The sequence below is a fragment of the Panulirus ornatus genome, chromosome 17 (genome assembly GCF_036320965.1).
Source record: "Panulirus ornatus isolate Po-2019 chromosome 17, ASM3632096v1, whole genome shotgun sequence".
Lineage (NCBI taxonomy): Eukaryota > Metazoa > Arthropoda > Malacostraca > Decapoda > Palinuridae > Panulirus > Panulirus ornatus.
In genome coordinates, this window is record NC_092240.1 from 48,113,438 (window position 1) to 48,135,495 (window position 22,058).

Here is a 22,058-nt window from a genome sequence, read left to right on the forward strand (position 1 = left end):
TAGACGTAAACCTATTGCTTGTCTGGGGTCAACACCAGACGTAAACCTATTGCTTCTCTGGGGTCAACACCAGACGTAAACCTATTGCTTCTCTGGGGTCAACACTAGACGTAAACCTATTGCTTCTCTGGGGTCAACACTAGACGTAAACCTATTGCTTCTCTGGGGTCAACACTAGACGTAAACCTATTGCTTCTCTGGGGTCAACACCAGACGTAAACCTATTGCTTCTCTGGGTCAACATCAGACGTAAACCTATTGCTTCTCTGGGGTCAACACTAGACGTAAACCTATTGCTTCTCTGGGTCAACACCAGATGTAAACCTATTGCTTCTCTGGGGTCAACACCAGACGTAAACCTATTGCTTCTCTGGGGTCAACACTAGACGTAAACCTATTGCTTCTCTGGGGTCAACACCAGACGTAAACCTATTGCTTCTCTGGGATCAACACCAGACGTAAACCTATTGCTTCTCTGGGGTCAACACTAGACGTAAACCTATTGCTTCTCTGGGGTCAACACCAGACGTAAACCTATTGCTTTTCTGGGGTCAACACTAGACGTAAACCTATTGCTTCTCTGGGATCAACACCAGACGTAAACCTATTGCTTCTCTGGGGTCAACACCAGACGTAAACTATTGTTCTCATGGGTCAAACCAGAGTAAACCTATTGCTTCTGGGGTCAACACTAGACGTAAACCTATTGCTTCTCTGGGATCAAACACCAGACGTAAACCTATTGCTTCTCTGGGGTCAACACTAGACATAAACCTATTGCTTCTCTGGGGATCAACACCAGACGTAAACCTATTGCTTCTCTGGGGTCAACACTAGACGTAAACCTATTGCTTCTCTGGGGTCAACACCAGACGTAAACCTATTGCTTCGTTTTATCTTTACAAATTTCCCTCAAACCTCAAAACTTGAGGTTTAGTGGTAAGACCTGGGGAAGGCAAGTGTGTTGGAGCATAAGAAACACATGCATAAGCAAACACATGCATAACAAACACATGCATAACAAACACATCCATTAATGCCCGTAACACACTAAGCCATTTTAGTGTTGTGTCCCCAAAGGATGTGGGTGGGGGGGGCAAACGAGCCAATTAACTCGTTGGTTTACTAAGAAATGAAAGAACATGGGCATTGGTAAAAAGGGGAGGGAGGGAGGGGTGTCCTCTTTTATTTATATTTCTAATTTTCTTGTTTGTGCCACGAATTGTTCAATACCATATATATATATATATATATATATATATATATATATATATATATATATATATATATATTAACTAAGTTATTTTGATTGTCAACTTAATATTTATTGTTATTTATATTTCTTCTAATATATTATTATATTTATGGATAAATTGTTGTCTTTTTTCAAACGCCTTTTGGGGGAAATATGGTAAACAAAATTATATTCGACAATTGTCTAGTCAAATATGAAGAAATTAGTCTAAATCAAAATCAAATTAAGAGGAAATTAATTGATATTTTTAACCCCTGTTGATGGCAAATGTGATGTGTGTATATAAGTGCAAATTACCTTACAGTCATTAGATCTAAACTACCCTTTGTAGGCGTGTTGATCCTTCGGTAACCCCAGCGTAAGGGACGAAATTACAGACATCTCCCCTGTCTAAATAATGACCCAATTACCCTAATGACCTCATTAGCCAATCAGAGCTTGGTGTGAGAGCACGTAGCATAAAACCTATGTTAGCTAAACAGTTAAACCCATAATGACACATAGTACATAATACAGGTTCATATCACACACATTACAGACGTGGGTACATGTCTAAATAATGACCTAATTACCCTAATGACCTCATTAGCCAATCAGAGCTATGTGTGAGAGCACGTAGCATAAAACCTATGTTAGCTAAACAGTTAAACCCATAATGAAACATAGTACATAATACAGGTTCATATCACACACATTACAGACGTGGGTACATGTCTAAATAATGACCTAATTACCCTAATGACCTCATGAGCCAATCAGAGCTTGGTGTGAGAGCACGTAGCATAAAACCTATGTTAGCTAAACAGTTAAACCCATAATGAAACATGTACATAATACAGGTTAATATCACACATTTACAGACGTGGGTAATGTCTAATAATGACCCAATTACCCTAATGACCTCATTAGCCAATCAGAGCTTGGTGGGAGAGCACGTACCATAAAACCTATGTTAGCTAAACAGTTAAACCATAATGAAACATAGTACATTAATACAGGTTTAATATCACACATTACAGAGTGGGTACATGTCTAAATAATGACCCAATTACCCTAATGACCTCATTAGCCAATCAGAGCTTGGTGGGAGAGCACGTACCATAAAAACTATGTTAGCTAAACAGTTAAACCCATAATGAAACATAGTACATAATACAGGTTAATATCACACATTACAGACGTGGGTACATGTCTAAATAATGACCCAATTACCCTAATGACCTCATTAGCCAATCAGAGCTTGGTGTGAGAGCACGTAGCATAAAACCTATGTTAACTAAACAGTTAAACCCATAATGAAACATAGTACATAATACAGGTTAATATCACACATTACAGACGTGGGTACATGTCTAAATAATGACCCAATTACCCTAATGACCTCATGAGCCAATCAGAGCTTGGTGTGAGAGCACGTACCATAAAACCTATGTTAACTAAACAGTTAAACCCATAATGAAACATAGTACATAATACAGGTTGATATCACACACATTACAGACGTGGGTACATGTCTAAATAATGACCTAATTACCCTAATGACCTCATTAGCCAATCAGGGCTTGGTGGGAGAGCACGTACCATAAAAACTATGTTAGCTAAACAGTTAAACCCATAATGAAACATAGTACATAATACAGGTTAATATCACACATTACAGACGTGGGTACATGTCTAAATAATGACCCAATTACCCTAATGACCTCATTAGCCAATCAGAGCTTGGTGTGAGAGCACGTAGCATAAAACCTATGTTAGTTAAACAGTTAAACCCATAATGAAACATAGTACATAATACAGGTTAATATCACACATTACAGACGTGGGTACATGTCTAAATAATGACCCAATTACCCTAATGACCTCATTAGCCAATCAGAGCTTGGTGTGAGAGCACGTAGCATAAAACCTATGTTAGTTAAACAGTTAAACCCATAATGAAACATAGTACATAATACAGGTTCATATCACACACATTACAGACGTGGGTACATGTCTAATAATGACCTTACTACCCTAATGACCTCATTAGCCAATCAGGGCTTGGTGTGAGAGCACGTACCATAAAACCTATGTTAACTAAACAGTTAAACCCATAATGACACATATTACATAATACAGGTTCATATCACACACATTACAGACGTGGGTACATGTCCATCTGTATCCAATGCACGTGATTAAAACATAACAATAAACTGACCTTCAGTTAACTATTCCAAAGCAATTTGAGGGGTTGTTAACTCGCACTGAAGTCTACTTCTACTTCTACTACTTCTACTTCTTCTACGGACCAGGTCTATCATGTTTACAACACAGCATTCTCAAAAGCGGACGTCCTCTCAGTAACAACCCAGGAGGTGGTTGAATGGGTAGTTAGGTCATCAAGACAATGACGTGTTGTGTATCCAATGGCCATATGTATTTTTCTTCGAGGTCACACACACAAACACACACGTTCGAACCCCGTTTTCTTTTCACTTATTCAGTAACGTAAATTCTGTCCTGGGTTGTGATGATGTTGTTATGATCACAACACACTTGTAGGCCCTTCCATCTCCTCTGTGTCCAAGGCACGACAACCACTCTATTACTACACAGTGGGCAACACCGAGACACATTACACAGTGGGCAACACCGAGACACATTACACAGTGGGCAACACCGAGACACATTACACAGTGGGCAACACCGAGACACATTACACAGTGGGCGAGACTGAGACACATTACACAGTGGGCAACACCGAGACACATTACACAGTGGGCAACACCGAGACACATTACACAGTGGGCAACACCGAGACACATTACACAGTGGGCAACACCGAGACACATTACACAGTGGGCAAGACTGAGACACATTTCTGAGCACCACCAGCTCTTAAGAGGGTTCGAAGCCCCTAGAGTTCGAAGCTCCAGGGTTCGAAGCCCCACAGGGTTCGAACCCTGATCCGAAAACTGTTCGTGGCCGCTGATCAAATTAGCCTAGTGGGGGTTATGTCTTTTTTTCCCCCACTCTACCACTATATTCCGTCCGTGGTCTATGCCAACGCGAAGCCCCAGGGTTCGATCGAAGCCCCACAGGGTTCGAACCCTGATCCGAAAACTGTTCGTGGCCGCTGATCAAATTAGCCTAACGGGGGTTATGTCCTTTTTTCCCCCACTCTACCACTATATTCCGTCCGTGGTCTATGCCAACGCGAAGCCCCAGGGTTCGATCGAAGCCTCAGGGTTCGATCGAAGCCCCACAGGGTTCGAACCCTGATCCGAAAACTGTTCGTGGCCGCTGATCAAATTAGCCTAGTGGGGGTTATGTCCTTTTTCCCCCACTCTACCACTATGCTTCGTCCGTGGTCTGTACCAACGCGAACTCTTGCATGACGTTAAATGGATATAAATGCTTTATTTTCTTTATCATCGTCTTTATGAGCTGATGCAAAGACATGGCTGTATTTTTCGTGGTGTTACGGGTAAAGACTTGTTATATATATATCTTTCAAACTATTCGCCATTTCCCGCATTTGCGAGGTAGCGTTAAGAACAGAGGACTGGGCCTTTGAGGGAATATCCTCACCTGGCTCCCTTCTCTGTTCCTTCTTTTGGAAAAATTAAAAAAAAAACGAGAGGGGAGGATTTCCAGCCCCCCGCTCCCTCCCCTTTTAGTCGCCTTCTACGACACGCAGGGAATACGTGGCAAGTATTCTTTCTCCCCTATCCCCACCCAGGGATAATATATAAATATATATATATATATATATATTATATATTATATATTATATATATTATATATATATATATATATATATATATATTAGGACCTCCCTCAGGGTGTTATACAATGATGAATAAACTATAGCGTCATAACGATAACATTCTTTAATAAATAATTATATTTACTGACAACGGGGAAAAAAGAAATAAGAAAGTTATTAATACAAACGTACAATAGTTATAACAAGTTATACAAAAGTTATTGATACAAATTATCTACTCTAACTATAATGATAATAATGATAATAATAATACATTAACTTCAAGGTTCGAGGATACATGTCTTGTTCATATACTGCTACAACACCACGGGGTTGTTGTTCATATACTGCTACAACACCACGGGGTTGTTGTTCATATACTGCTACAACACCACGGGGTTGTTGTTCATATACTGCTACAACACCACGGGGTTGTTGTTCATTACTGCTACAACACACGGGGTTGTTGTTCATTACTGCTACAACACCACGGGGTTGTTGTTCATATACTGCTACAACACCACGGGGTTGTTGTTCATTACTGCTACAACACCACGGGGTTGTTGTTCATATACTGCTACAACACCACGGGGTTGTTGTTCATTACTGCTACAACACCACGGGGTTGTTGTTCATTACTGCTACAACACCACGGGGTTGTTGTTCATATACTGCTACAACACCACGGGGTTGTTGTTCATATACTGCTACAACACCACGGGGTTGTTGTTCATATACTGCTACAACACCACGGGGTTGTTGTTCATATACTGCTACAACACCACGGGGTTGTTGTTCATTACTGCTACAACACCACGGGGTTGTTGTTCATATACTGCTACAACACCACGGGGTTGTTGTTCATATACTGCTACAACACCACGGGGTTGTTGTTCATATACTGCTACAACACCACGGGGTTGTTGTTCATTACTGCTACAACACCACGGGGTTGTTGTTCATATACTGCTACAACACCACGGGGTTGTTGTTCATTACTGCTACAACACCACGGGGTTGTTGTTCATTACTGCTACAACACCACGGGGTTGTTGTTCATATACTGCTACAACACCACGGGGTTGTTGTTCATTACTGCTACAACACCACGGGGTTGTTGTTCATTACTGCTACAACACCACGGGGTTGTTGTTCATTACTGCTACAACACCACGGGGTTGTTGTTCATATACTGCTACAACACCACGGGGTTGTTGTTCATATACTGCTACAACACCACGGGGTTGTTGTTCATATACTGCTACAACACCACGGGGTTGTTGTTCATTACTGCTACAACACCACGGGGTTGTTGTTCATTACTGCTACAACACCACGGGGTTGTTGTTCATTACTGCTACAACACCACGGGGTTGTTGTTCATATACTGCTACAACACCACGGGGTTGTTGTTCATTACTACTACAACACCACGGGGTTGTTGTTCATATTACTATACTGCTACAACCCCCCCCCCCCCCCCCCCCCCCCCCCCCCCCCCCCCCCCCCCCCCCCCCCCCCCCCCCCCCCCCCCCCCCCCCCCCCCCCCCCCCCCCCCCCCCCCCCCCCCCCCCCCCCCCCCCCCCCCCCCCCCCCCCCCCCCCCCCCCCCCCCCCCCCCCCCCCCCCCCCCCCCCCCCCCCCCCCCCCCCCCCCCCCCCCCCCCCCCTGCTACAACACCACGGGGTTGTTGTTCATATACTGCTACAACACCACGGGGTTGTTGTTCATTACTGCTACAACACCACGGGGTTGTTGTTCATTACTGCTACAACACCACGGGGTTGTTGTTCATTACTGCTACAAACCACGGGGTTGTTGTTCATTACTGCTACAACACCACGGGGTTGTTGTTCATTACTGCTACAACACCACGGGGTTGTTGTTCATTACTGTACAACACCACGGGGTTGTTGTTCATACTGCTACAACACCACGGGGTTGTTGTTCATTACTGCTACAACACGGGGTTGTTGTTCATATACTGCTACAACACCACGGGGTTGTTGTTCATTACTACTACAACACGGGGTTGTTCATTACTACTACAACACGGGGGTTTTGTTCATTACTACTACAATACGGGGTTAGTTCATTACTACTACACACGGGGTTGTTCATTACTACTACAACACGGGGTTGTTCATTACTACTACAACACGGGGTTGTTCATTACTACTACAACACGGGGTAGTTCATTACTACTACAAACGGGGTTGTTCATACTACTACAACAGGGGTTGTTCATTACTACTACAACACGGGGTTGTTCATTACTACTACAACAGGGGTTGTTCATTACTACTACAACACGGGGTTGTTCATTACTACTACAACACGGGGTTGTTCATTACTACTACGAACGGGGTTGTTCATTACTACTACAAACACGGGGTTGTTCATTACTACTACAACACGGGGTTGTTCATTACTACTACAACACGGGGTTGTTCATTACTACTACAACACGGGGTTGTTCATTACTACTACAACACGGGTTGTTCATTTACTACTACAACACGGGGTTGTTCATTACTACTACAACACGGGGTTGTTCATTACTACTACAACACGGGGTTGTTCATTACTACTACAACACGGGGTTGTTCATTACTACTACAACTCGGGGTTGTTCATTACTACTACAACACGGGGTTGTTCATTACTACTACAACACGGGGTTGTTCATTACTACTACAACACGGGGTTGTTCATTACTACTACAACTCGGGGTTGTTCATTACTACTACGACACGGGGTTGTTCATTACTACTACATTACACGGGGTTAGTTCATTACTACTACAACACGGGGTTGTTCATTACTACTACAAACACGGGTTGTGTTCATTACTACTACAACACGGGGTTGTTCATTACTACTACGACACGGGGTTGTTCATTACTACTACAACACGGGGTTGTTCATTACTACTACAACACGGGGTTTTTTCATAGGTTTTCTTACTACTACAACACGGGTTGTTCATTACTACTACAACACGGGGTTGTTCATTACTACTACAACACGGGGTTGTTCATTACTACTACAACACGGGGTTGTTCATTACTACTACAACACGGGGGTTGTTCATTACTACTACAACACGGGGTTGTTCATTACTACTACAACTCGGGGTTGTTCATTACTACTACACACGGGGTTGTTCATTACTACACACCGGGGTTGTTCATTACTACTACAAACACGGGGTTGTTCATTACTACTACAACACGGGGTTGTTCATTACTACTACAACACGGGGTTGTTCATTACTACTACAACACGGGGTTGTTCATTATACTACACACGGGGTTGTTCATTACTACTACAACACACGGGGTTGTTCATTACTACTACAACACGGGGTTGTTCATTACTACTACAACACGGGGTTGGTCATTACTACTACAACACGGGGTTGTTCATTACTACTACAACACGGGGTAGTTAATTACTACTACAACCGGGGTTGTTCATTACTACTACAACACGGGGTTGTTCATTACTACTACTTACAACTCACGGGGTTTGTTCATTACTACTACAACACGGGGTTGTTCATTACTACTACAAACACGGGGTTGTTCATTACTACTACAAACCGGGGTTGTTCATTACTACTACAACACGGGGTTGTTTCATTATACTACAACCGGGGTTGTTCATTACTCTACAACACGGGGTTGTTCATTTACTACTACACACGGGGTTGTTCATTACTACTACCACGGGGTTGTTATTACTATACACAGGGGTAGTTCATTACTACTACAACACGGGGTTGTTCATTACTACTACAACACGGGGTTGTTCATTACTACTACAACACGGGGTTGTTCATTACTACTACAACACGGGGTTGTTCATTACTACTACAACACGGGGTTGTTCATTACTACTACAACACGGGGTTGTTCATTACTACTACAACACGGGGTTGTTCATTACTACTACAATTACACGGGGTAGTTCATTACTACTACAACACGGGGTTGTTCATTACTACTACAACTCGGGGTTGTTCATTACTACTACAATTACACGGGGTAGTTCATTACTACTACAACACGGGGTAGTTCATTACTACTACAACACGGGGTAGTTCATTACTACTACAACACGGGGTTGTTCATTACTACTACAACACGGGGTTGGTCATTACTACTACAACACGGGGTAGTTCATTACTACTACAACACGGGGTTGTTCATTACTACTACAACACGGGGTTGTTCATTACTACTACAACACGGGGTTGTTCATTACTACTACAACACGGGGTTGTTCATTACTACTACAACACGGGGTTGTTCATTACTACTACAACACGGGGTTGTTCATTACTACTACAACACGGGGTTGTTCATTACTACTACAACACGGGGTTGTTCATTACTACTACAACACGGGGTTGTTCATTACTACTACAACACGGGGTTGTTCATTACTACTACAACACGGGGTTGTTCATTACTACTACGACACGGGGTTGTTCATTACTACTACAATTACACGGGGTAGTTCATTACTACTACAACACGGGGTAGTTCATTACTACTACAACACGGGGTTGTTCATTACTACTACAACACGGGGTTGTTCATTACTACTACAACTCGGGGTTGTTCATTACTACTACAATTACACGGGGTAGTTCATTACTACTACAACACGGGGTAGTTCATTACTACTACAACACGGGGTAGTTCATTACTACTACAACACGGGGTTGTTCATTACTACTACAACACGGGGTTGGTCATTACTACTACAACACGGGGTAGTTCATTACTACTACAACACGGGGTTGGTCATTACTACTACAACACGGGGTAGTTCATTACTACTACAACACGGGGTTGGTCATTACTACAATTACACGGGGTTGTTCATTATTACAACACCACGGGGTTGTTCCCCCTTGTTCATTACTACGATTACACGGAGTTGTTCATTACTACAACACAGGAATGTTCATTACTACGATTACACGGGGTTGTTCAATAATACAAGTACACATGGTTGTTCATTACTACAAGTACACATGGTTGTTCAATACTACAAGTACACATGGTTGTTCAATACTACAAGTACACATGGTTGTTCAATACTACAAGTACACGGGGTTGTTCATTACTACAAGTACACGGGGTTGTTCATTACTACTACAACACGGGGTTGTTCAATACTACAAGTACACATGGTTGTTCAATACTACAAGTACACATGGTTGTTCAATACTACAAGTACACGGGTTGTTCATTACTACAAGTACACGGGGTTGTTCATTACTACTACAACACGGGGTTGTTCAATACTACAAGTACACATGGTTGTTCAATACTACAAGTACACATGGTTGTTCAATACTACAAGTACACGGGGTTGTTCAATACTACAAGTACACGGGGTTGTTCATTACTACTACAACACGGGGTTGTTCAATACTACAAGTACACGGGGATGTTCAATACTACAAGTACACATGGTTGTTCAATACTACAAGTACACGGGGTTGTTCATTACTACAAGTACACGGGGTTGTTCATTACTACTACAACACGGGGTTGTTCAATACTACAAGTACACGGGGATGTTCAATACTACAAGTACACATGGTTGTTCAATACTACAAGTACACGGAGTTGTTCAATACTACAAGTACACGGGGTTGTTCATTACTACTACAACACGGGGTTGTTCAATACTACAAGTACACGGGGATGTTCAATACTACAAGTACACATGGTTGTTCAATACTACAAGTACACGGGGTTGTTCATTACTACAAGTACACGGGGTTGTTCATTACTACTACAACACGGGGTTGTTCAATAATACAAGTACACATGGTTGTTCAATACTACAAGTACACATGGTTGTTCAATACTACAAGTACACATGGTTGTTCAATACTACAAGTACACGGGGTTGTTCAATACTACAAGTACACGGGGTTGTTCATTACTACTACAACACGGGGTTGTTCAATACTACAAGTACACGGGGATGTTCAATACTACAAGTACACATGGTTGTTCAATACTACAAGTACACATGGTTGTTCAATAATACAAGTAGACATGGTTGTTCAATACTACAAGTACACGGGGTTGTTCAATACTACAAGTACACATGGTTGTTCAATACTACAAGTACACATGGTTGTTCAATAATACAAGTAGACATGGTTGTTCAATACTACAAGTACACGGGGTTGTTCAATACTACAAGTACACATGGTTGTTCAATACTACAAGTACACATGGTTGTTCAATACTACAAGTACACATGGTTGTTCAATACTACAAGTACACGGGGTTGTTCAATACTACAAGTACACATGGTTGTTCAATACTACAAGTACACATGGTTGTTCAATACTACAAGTACACGGGGTTGTTCAATACTACAAGTACACGGGGTTGTTCAATACTACAAGTACACGGGGTTGTTCATTACTACTACAACCGGGGTTGCTCAATACTACAAGTACACGGGGTTGTTCGTCACTACAAGCACACGGGGTTGTTCACTACGGCAGGTGGTACCATCGGCTGTTGTAACGTCGTCGTGACACCTGGTCGGAGAGGTCGTCTTGTTAACTGGCAGTCATGTGTTGTTGACGACCCCCACTTAGTCCTTCACGTGCCACGCGCGGGCGACGGGCGCGTGGTGTTCACCACAAAGCGCTCGGGGAAGAGCAGTTTGTTCATCTTGGTGGGCATGTTCCTCCAGAACTCCAGCTCCTGCGGCAAGGAGAAGGGTTGGTTACCTCAGCAACTGAGGGAGGAGGAGGAGGAAGAAGAAGAAGAAGGAAGAAGAAGAAGAAGAAGAAGAAGAAGAAGAAGAAGAAGAAGAAGAAGAAGAAGAAGAAGAAGGGAGGAGGAGGAGGAAGAAGAAGAAGAAGGAAGAAGAAGAAGAAGGAGAAGAAGAAGAAGAAGGAAGAAGAAGAAGAAGAAGAAGAAGAAGAAGAAGAAGAAGAAGAAGAAGAAGAAGAGGAAGAAGAAGAAGAAGAAGAAGAAGAAGAAGAAGAAGAAGGAAGAAGAAGAAGAAGAAGAAGAAGAAGAAGAAGAAGAAGAAGAAGAAGAAGAAGAAGAAGAAGAAGAGGAAGAAGAAGAAGAAGAAGAAGAAGAAGAAGAAGAAGGAAGAAGAAGAAGAAGAAGAAGAAGAAGAAGAAGAAGAAGAAGAAGAAGAAGAAGAAGAAGAAGAAGAAGAAGAAGAAGAAGAAGAGAAGAAGAAGAAGAAGAAGAAGAAGAAGAAGAAGAAGAAGAAGAAGAAGAAGAAGAAGAAGAGGAAGAAGAAGAAGAAGAAGAAGAAGAAGAAGAAGAAGAAGAAGAAGAAGAAGAAGAAGAAGAAGAAGGAAGAGAGAAGAAGAAGAAGAAGAGAAGAAGAAGAAGAAGAAGAAGAAGAAGAAGAAGAGAGAAGAAGAAGAAGAAGAAGAAGAAGAAGAAGAAGGAAGAAGAAGAAGAAGAGGAAGAAGAAGAAGAAGAAGAAGAAGAAGAAGAAGAAGAAGAAGAAGAAGAAGAAGAAGAAGAAGGAAGAAGAAGAAGAAGAGGAAGAAGAAGAAGAAGAAGAAGAAGAAGAAGAAGAAGAAGAAGAAGGGAGGAGGAGGAGGAAGAAGAAGAAGAAGGAAGAAGAAGAAGAAGGAGAAGAAGAAGAAGAAGGAAGAAGAAGAAGAAGAAGAAGAAGAAGAAGAAGAAGGAAGAAGAAGAAGAAGAAGAAGAAGAAGAGAAGAAGAAGAAGAAGAAGAAGAAGAAGAAGAAAGAGGAAGAAGAAGAAGAAGAAGAAGAAGAAGAAGAAGAAGAAGAAGAAGAAGAAGGAAGAAGAAGAAGAAGAGAAGAAGAAGAAGAAGAAGAAGAAGAAGAAGAAGAAGAAGAAGAAGGGAGGAGGAGGAGGAAGAAGAAGAAGAAGGAAGAAGAAGAAGAAGGAGAAGAAGAAGAAGAAGGAAGAAGAAGAAGAAGAAGAAGAAGAAGAAGAAGAAGAAGAAGAAGAAGAAGGAAGAAGAAGAAGAAGAAGAAGAAGAAGAAGAAGAAGAAGAGGAAGAAGAAGAAGAAGAAGAAGAAGAAGAAGAAGAAGAAGAAGAAGAAGAAGAAAGAAGAAGAAGAAGAAGAAGAAGAAGAAGAAGAAGAAGAAGAAGAAGAAGAAGAAGAGGAAGAAGAAGAAGAAGAAGAAGAAGAAGAAGAAGAAGAAGAAGAAGAAGAAGAAGAAGATAGATATTTCTCTCCCACTGGAGATGAGAGAGAGAGAGAGAGAGAGAGAGAGAGAGAGAGAGAGAGAGAGAGAGAGAGAGAGAGAGAGAGAGAGAGAGAGAGAGAGAGAGAGAGAGAGAGAGAGAGACTCACATCTACAGCAGGAGAGAGAGAAGTGGTCCTCATTACCTCTGTAGTATACCACCTAACCACCTTCCCCTCCTCCTGACAGCAGCGCAGAGCAGCGCTCTCTCTCTCTCTCTCTCTCTCTCTCTCTCTCTCTCTCTCTCTCTCTCTCTCTCTCTCTCTCTCTCGCCTACAGCACTGTAACTGACCATTCTCATCTCCTCAGGAGCGAATACAGCGACACACTTCACTGAGGTACAGTAACTCGTACTGTAAGATGGAGTGAAAGAGATTTTGAGTGATCGGGGCCTGAACATGCAGGAGGGTGAAAGGCGTGCAAGGAATAGAGTGAATTGGAACGATGTGGTATACCGGGGTCGACGTGTGCTGTCAATGGATTGAACCAGGGCATGTGAAGCGTCTGGGGTAAACCATGGAAAGTTCTGTGGGGCCTGGATGTGGAAAAGGAGCTGTGGTTTCGGTGCATTATTACATGACAGCTAGAGACTGAGTGTGAACGAATGGGGCCTTTGTTGTCTTTTCCTAGCGTTACTTCGCGCGCATGCGGGGGGAGGGGGCTGTCATTTCATATGTAGCGAGGTGGCGACGAGAATGGATGAAGGCAGCAAGTATGAAAATGTACATGTGTATATATGTATATGTCTGTGAATGTATGTTGAGATGTATAGATATGTATATGTGCATGTATGGACGTGTATGTATATACATGTGTATGTCGGCGGGGTTGGGCCATTCTTTCGTCTGTTTCCTTGCGCTCCCTCGCTAACGCGGGAGACAGCGTCGAAGTATGATTAAGAAAAAAAAAAAATAAACATGGACACATGTGGAACAAGTGAACACCACTGGCTATCATCATGTGTACAGACCAGAGGATTGTACACATGAACACCCGAATGTTCATAACCTGATCACTTGCACACGCACATAACACTCACACCACCATGGAAGGTGGCCAGGGCCAAGTACCCACTGGAGAGACTCACCTGGACAGTGGGGGGTGTCTTCCTTCATAGTGGGGAAGGTGGCCAGGGCCAAGTACCCACTGGAGAGACTCACCTGGACAGTGGGAGTGTCGTCCTTCATAGTGGGGGAGGTGGCCAGGGCCAAGTACCCACTGGGGAGACTCACCTGGACAGTGGGGGGTGTCTTCCTTCATAGTGGGGAAGGTGGTCAGGGCCAAGTACCCACTGGGGAGACTCACCTGGACAGTGGGAGGTGTCGTCCTTCATAGTGGGGAAGGTGGTCAGGGCCAAGTACCCACTGGGGAGACTCACCTGGACAGTGGGGGTGTCGTCCTTCATAGTGGGGAAGGTGGTCAGGGCCAAGTACCCACTGGGGAGACTCACCTGGACAGTGGGGGTGTCGTCCTTCATAGTGGGCGAAGGTGGCCAGGGCCAAGTACCACTGGGGAGACTCACCTGGGCAGTGGGGGTGTCGTCCTTCATAGTGGGGGAAGGTGGCCAGGGCCAAGTACCACTGGGGAGACTCACCTGGACAGTGGGGGGTGTCTTCCTTCATAGTGGGGAAGGTGGTCAGGGCCAAGTACCCACTGGGGAGACTCACCTGGACAGTGGGGGTGTCTTCCTTCATAGTGGGGAAGGTGGTCAGGGCCAAGTACCCACTGGGGAGACTCACCTGGACAGTGGGGGTGTCGTCCTTCATAGTGGGGAAGGTGGTCAGGGCCAAGTACCCACTGGGGAGACTCACCTGGAGAGTGGGGGTGTCGTCCTTCATAGTGGGGGAAGGTGGCCAGGGCCAAGTACCACTGGGGAGACTCACCTGGGCAGTGGGGGTGTCGTCCTTCATAGTGGGGGAAGGTGGCCAGGGCCAAGTACCACTGGGGAGACTCACCTGGACAGTGGGGGTGTCGTCCTTCATAGTGGGGGAAGGTGGCCAGGGCCAAGTACCACTGGGGAGACTCACCTGGACAGTGGGGGTGTCGTCCTTCATAGTGGGGAAGGTGGCCAGGGTCAAGTACCCACTGGAGAGACTCACCTGGACAGTGGGGGGTGTCTTCCTTCATAGTGGGGAAGGTGGCCAGGGTCAAGTACCCACTGGGGAGACTCACCTGGACAGTGGAGGTGTCGTCCTTCATAGTGGGGAAGGTGGTCAGGGCCAAGTACCCACTGGGGAGACTCACCTGGACAGTGGGGGTGTCGTCCTTCATAGTGGGGGAAGGTGGCCAGGGCCAAGTACCACTGGGGAGACTCACCTGGGCACGTGGGGGTGTCGTCCTTCATAGTGGGGGAAGGTGGCCAGGGCCAAGTACCACTGGGGAGACTCACCTGGACAGTGGGGGTGTCGTCCTTCATAGTGGGGGAAGGTGGCCAGGGCCAAGTACCACTGGGGAGACTCACCTGGACAGTGGGGGTGTCGTCCTTCATAGTGGGGGAAGGTGGCCAGGGCCAAGTACCACTGGGAAGACTCACCTGGACAGTGGGGGTGTCTTTCTTCATAGTGGGGGAGATGGTCAGGGCCAGTACCACTGGGGAGTACTCACCTGGACAGTGGGAGGTGTCTTCTCATAGTGGGGAAGGTGGCCAGGCCAAGTACCACTGGGGAGACTCACCTGACAGTGGGGAGTGTCCTCCTTCATAGTGGGGAGGTGGTCAGGGCCAAGTACCACTGGGGAGACTCACCTGGACAGTGGGAGGTGTCCTTCATAGTGGGGGAAGGTTTTCAGGGCCAAGTACCACTGGGGAGACTCACCTGGACAGTGGGGAGGGTCGTCCTTCAAAGTGGGGGAAGGTGGTCAGGGCCAAGTACCACTGGGGAGACTCACCTCCACTGGAGTGGTCATCCTTCATAGTGGGGGAGGTGGTCAGGGCCAAGTACCACTGGTGAAGACTCACCTCCACTGGAGTGGTCATCCCTTCATAGTGGGGGAGGTGGCCAGGGCCAAGTACCACTGGTGAGACTCACCTCTGGAGGCGGTCATAGTGGGGGAGGTGAAGGTGGTCAGGGCCAAGTACCACTGGTGAGACTCACCTCCACTGGAGTGTCGTCCTTCATAGTGGGGGAGGTGGTCAGGGCCAAGTACCACTGGTGAGACTCAGTAGTGGGCCACCACCTGAAGCCCAGCGACCCATCTGGTGTCGGGTTCCTGTACAACACAATCGTCGTTATCTCTCGTACGATAAACTTTCCCAAGTGACAAGAGCTTTAAGCTCCAAGCTTTAAGACATAAGCACAGAAGCCCCTAAGCTTTAAGACATAAGCCCCAAGCTTTAAGACATAAACCCCAAGCTTTAAGACATAAGCACATAAACCCCTAAGCTTTAAGACATAAGCCCCAAGCTTTAAGACATAAGCACAGAAGCCCCTAAGCTTTAAGACATAAACCCCTAAGCTTTAAGACATAAGCCCCAAGCTTTAAGACATAAGCACAGAAGCCCCAAGCTTTAAGACATAAACCCCAAGCTTTAAGACATAAACCCCAAGCTTTAAGACATAAGCACATAAGCCCCAAGCTTTAAGACATAAACCCCTAAGCTTTAAGACATAAGCCCCAAGCTTTAAGACATAAGCCCCAAGCTTTAAGACATAAGCACATAAGCCCCAAGCTTTAAGACATAAGCCCCTAAGCTTTAAGACATAAGCCCCAAGCTTTAAGACATAAGCACAGAAGCCCCAAGCTTTAAGACATAAACCCCAAGCTTTAAGACATAAGCACATAAGCCCCCAAGCTTTAAGACATAAACCCCAAGCTTTAAGACATAAGCACAGAAGCCCCTAAGCTTTAAGACATAAGCCCCAAGCTTTAAGACATAAGCCCCAAGCTTTAAGACATAAGCACATAAGCCCCAAGCTTTAAGACATAAGCCCCAAGCTTTAAGACATAAGCACAGAAGCCCCAAGCTTTAAGACATAAACCCCAAGCTTTAAGACATAAGCACAGAAGCCCCAAGCTTTAAGACATAAACCCCAAGCTTTAAGACATAAGCACAGAAGCCCCTAAGCTTTAAGACATAAACCCCAAGCTTTAAGACATAAGCACAGAGCCCCTAAGCTTTAAGACATAAACCCCAAGCTTTAAGACATAAGCCCCAAGCTTTAAGACATAAGCCCCAAGCTTTAAGACATAAGCACATAAGCCCAAAGCTTTAAGACATAAACCCCAAGCTTTAAGACATAAGCCCCAAGCTTTAAGACATAAGCCCCAAGCTTTAAGACATAAGCACAGAAGCCCCTAAGCTTTAAGACATAAGCCCCAAGCTTTAAGACATAAGCCCCAAGCTTTAAGACATAAACCCCCAAGCTTTAAGACATAAACCCCAAGCTTTAAGACATAAGCACAGAAGCCCCTAAGCTTTAAGACATAAGCCCCAAGCTTTAAGACATAAACCCCAAGCTTTAAGACATAAACCCCCAAGCTTTAAGACATAAGCACAGAAGCCCCTAAGCTTTAAGACATAAACCCCAAGCTTTAAGACATAAGCCCCAAGCTTTAAGACATAAACCCCAAGCTTTAAGACATAAGCCCCCAAGCTTTAAGACATAAACCCCAAGCTTTAAGACATAAACCCCCAAGCTTTAAGACATAAACCCCAAGCTTTAAGACATAAGCCCCCAAGCTTTAAGACATAAACCCCAAGCTTTAAGACATAAACCCCCAAGCTTTAAGACAGAAGCCCCTAAGCTTTAAGACATAAGCCCCAAGCTTTAAGACATAAGCACAGAAGCCCCTAACCTTTAAGACATAAGCCCCAAGCTTTAAGACATAAACCCCCAAGCTTTAAGACATAAACCCCCAAGCTTTAAGACATAAGCACAGAAGCCCCTAAGCTTTAAGACATAAGCCCCAAGCTTTAAGACATAAGCACAGAAGCCCCTAAGCTTTAAGACATAAGCCCCAAGCTTTAAGACATAAACCCCCAAGCTTTAAGACATAAACCCCCAAGCTTTAAGACATAAGCACAGAAGCCCCTAAGCTTTAAGACATAAGCCCCAAGCTTTAAGACATAAGCCCCAAGCTTTAAGACATAAGCACAGGAGCCCCTAAGCTTTAAGACATAAGCCCCAAGCTTTAAGACATAAACCCCCAAGCTTTAAGACATAAACCCCCAAGCTTTAAGACATAAGCACAGAAGCCCCTAAGCTTTAAGACATAAGCCCCAAGCTTTAAGACATAAACCCCAAGCTTTAAGACATAAACCCCCAAGCTTTAAGACATAAACCCCAAGCTTTAAGACATAAGCACAGAAGCCCCTAAGCTTTAAGACATAAGCCCCAAGCTTTAAGACATAAGCCCCAAGCTTTAAGACATAAACTCCCAAGCTTTAAGACATGAGCCTCTCTCTCTCTCTCTCCTCTCTCTCTCTCTCTCCATATAATGCATCAAACAGCGCCACGTCTGACTAACCCACCCGGTGGCTGCGAAGTTCGTCCACAGTGTTAACATGACCTCCCTGACGAAGATGTCTGCTGGACGCTCCAGCTGCTGCGGGTAGGCGTGCCAGGGATCGAACAAGTACTGGATGTCGTCTGAGTGGGCCACCCCTGGAAGAGTGACGCCTCGGTGTGACTCACTGTGACGCAGTAGGTTTACTGTGACGTAGGACGTCCACCCACATTCCCTCCATGTTCCCCTCCCAGTACATTTCCTCCATGTTCCCTCCAGCACATTCCCTCCATGTTCCCTCCATTCAAACTTGTACCACATCTCGTTTCTCTTCACCCCTTCACTAAACTTTATGATCATATTTCTTTTTTTCTTTTTTCCATTTCACATTGACCCTTGACTTTCTCCTTCCACTCTCTCTCTCTCTCTCTCTCTCTCTCTCTCTCTCTCTCTTAGGCAACACCTTCCACAGGGACTTACCCCGAGTCTGCCACCAGAGCCGGGTCATCAGCAAACAGCAGCTGACTCACCTCCCACGACTTTCCACGCTCAACTGCCTGAAAACTCGACCTTGTCTCTAAGGCCCTCGCACTCCCCTCCCTAATGGCCCCATGCATAAACAGAGTATATATACCTAGAGCGACATCACACACTGACCCTGTCGCAAACCCATCTTCACTTGGAACCACTCACTCTCCTCTCTTCCTACTCGCACATATGCCTAACCACTCACTTTCCTCTCTTCCTACTCGCACATATGCCTAACCATTCACTTTCCTCTCTTCCTACTTGCACATATGCCTAACCATTTACTTTCCTCTCTTCCTACTTGCACATATGTCTAACCATTCACTTCCCTCTCTTCCTACTCGCACATATGCCCAACCATTCACTTTCCTCTCTTCCTCCTCGCACATATGCCTAACCAATCACCTTCCTCTCTTCCTACTCGGACACATGTCTCACTCACTTTCTTGATAAGACTCCTCTGCTTTTAGAAGCTTCCTCCCCCCCCCCCCCCCCCCCGCCCAACACAACATACATTCGTAACCCCTTCCTCAAGGCATCTCTATCAACCCTATCATACAGTGTCTCCAGATCAATAAATGCCAAATATAAATCCTTCAGTGTCTCTTCTGAGAATTTCTGACACACATTCTGCAAAGGAAATCACTTGATCCACACGTCCTCTGCCACTCCTGAAAACCACATTGCTCCTCCCCAGTGTGATGTTCTGTACATGCCTTCACAAACACAGACATATACATATATTAGACATGCACATAATTCGTACTTGCTGCCTTTATTCATTCCCGTCGCCACCCCGCCACACATGAAATGACAACCTCCTTCCCCCCCGCATGCGGGCGAGGTAGCGCTAGAAAAAGACAGCAAAGGCCACATTCGTTCACATTCTGTCTCTAGCTTTCATGTATAATGCACCGAAACCACAGCTCCCTTTCCACATCCAGGCCCCACAAAACATGGTTTACCCAAGACAATTCACATGCCCTGGTTCAATCCATTGACAGCACGTCGACCCCGGTATACCACATCGTTCCAATTCACTCTGTTCCTTACTCGCCGTTCACTCTTCTGTATGTTCAGGCCCCGATTGTTCAAAATCTTTTTTACTCCATCCTTTCACCTCCAATTTGGTCTCCCACTTCTCCTCGCTCCCTCCACCTCTGACACATATATCCTCTTTGTCAATCTTTCCTCATTCATTCTCTCCTTGTGACCTAACCATTTCAAAACACCCTCTTCTGCTCTCTCAACCACACTCTTTTTATTACCACACATCTCTCTTACCCTTTCATTACTTACTCGATCAGACCACCTCACACCAAATATTGTCCTCAAACATCTCATTTCCATCACATCCACCCTCCTCCGCACAACCCTATCTATAGCCCACGCCTCGCAACCATATAACATTGTTGAAACCACTATTCCTTCAAACATACCCATTTTTGCTCTCCGAGATAACATTCTCGCCTTCCACACATTATTCAAGGCTCCCAGAATTTTCGCCCCCTCCGCCACCCTGTGACTCACTTCCGCTTCCATGGTTCCATCCGCTGCAAAATCTACTCCCAGATATCTAAAACACTTCACTTCCTTCAGTTTTTCTCCATTCAAACTTACCTCCCAATTGACTTGTCCCTCAACCCCACTGAACCTAATAACCTTGCTCTTATTCACTTTACTCTCAGCTTTCTTCTTACACTCACTTTGCCAAACTCAGTCACAAGCTTCTGCAGTTTCTCACTCTAATCAGCCACCAGCGCTGTATCATCAGCGAACAACAACTGACTCACTTCCCAAGCTCTCTCATCCACAACAGACTTCATACTTGCCCCTCTTTCCAAAACTCTTGCATTCACCTCCCTAACAACCCCATCCATAAACAAATGAAACAACCATGGAGACATCACACACCCCTGCCACAAACCAACATTCACTGAGAACCCATCACTTTCCTCTCTTCCTACTCGCACACCTGCCTTACATCTACAGGACAGAGGTCCCCCAATCAACTAACAGCTTCCGTTGAATGGAGAGTCAGGTCGGTCGGCCAGGCTGTGTTGGCCGTGGTGCTGGAGTTCGTACTTGAAAACTCTGTGGACCGGGTCCCCGAAAGCTGTGTGGAGGCTGGCTGTGTTCTCGTGGCATATGTGGACGTCTGCGGTGAGCAGCTGTCGAGAGGTAAGGATTATTAGGATTTAGTGAAGATTTAACGTCGAAAAATACGCCACTCAATGCCTGGCTAATGATGCTAAAAGAAAAATAATGTTACGTTTCATATTATCCCTGGGGATAGGGGAGAAAGAATACTTGCCACGTATTCCCTGCGTGTCGTAGAAGGCGACTAAAAGGGGGAGGGAGCTGAGGGGAGGCTGGAAATGCTCCCCATCTCGTTTTTAATTTTCCAAAAGAAGGAACAGAGAAGGGGGCCAAGGGAGGATATTCCCTCAAAGGCCCAGTCCTCTGTTCTTAACGCTAACCTCGCTGACGCGGGAAATGGTGAATATGTATGAAAAAAAAAATATATATGAAATGGACACAATATCAAGTCTTTCCAAAGCGCCTCTGCCAGGCCATAACCAGAATACAATTATCGCCTGTTTCATTATTCTTGAACGAGAGAGAGAGAGAGAGAGAGAGAGAGAGAGAGAGAGAGAGAGAGAGAGAGAGAGAGAGAGAGAGAGAGAGAGAGAGAGAGAGAGAGAGAGAGAGAGAGAGAGAGAGAGAGAGAGAGAGAGAAGACTAAAACATATACAAAGACGAGCAACACAAACTAACTCCGCTGTTCACGGATGAACCATACGAAGAAACACAGAGAGCAATGGGGGGAAAAAAATAA

At 44.9% G+C, this 22,058-nt stretch overlaps 1 protein-coding gene across 1 annotated transcript in view; it reads right to left on the bottom strand.

Annotated features, from left to right (window-relative positions):
- Positions 1-10,024: 10,024 nt before the first annotated feature.
- Positions 10,025-22,058, bottom strand: part of LOC139754715 (pyrethroid hydrolase Ces2a-like) — a 38,047-nt gene continuing 26,013 nt past the window's right edge. Inside the window, exons 9-12 of the mRNA XM_071672289.1 lie at positions 21,237-21,390; positions 18,717-18,849; positions 16,339-16,453; positions 10,025-11,760 (exon numbers count right to left, since the gene is read on the bottom strand). Of these exons, the coding sequence (XP_071528390.1) occupies positions 11,656-11,760; positions 16,339-16,453; positions 18,717-18,849; positions 21,237-21,390 (507 nt within the window). The 3' untranslated portion in view covers positions 10,025-11,655. The remainder of the gene's footprint in view (positions 11,761-16,338; positions 16,454-18,716; positions 18,850-21,236; positions 21,391-22,058) is intronic.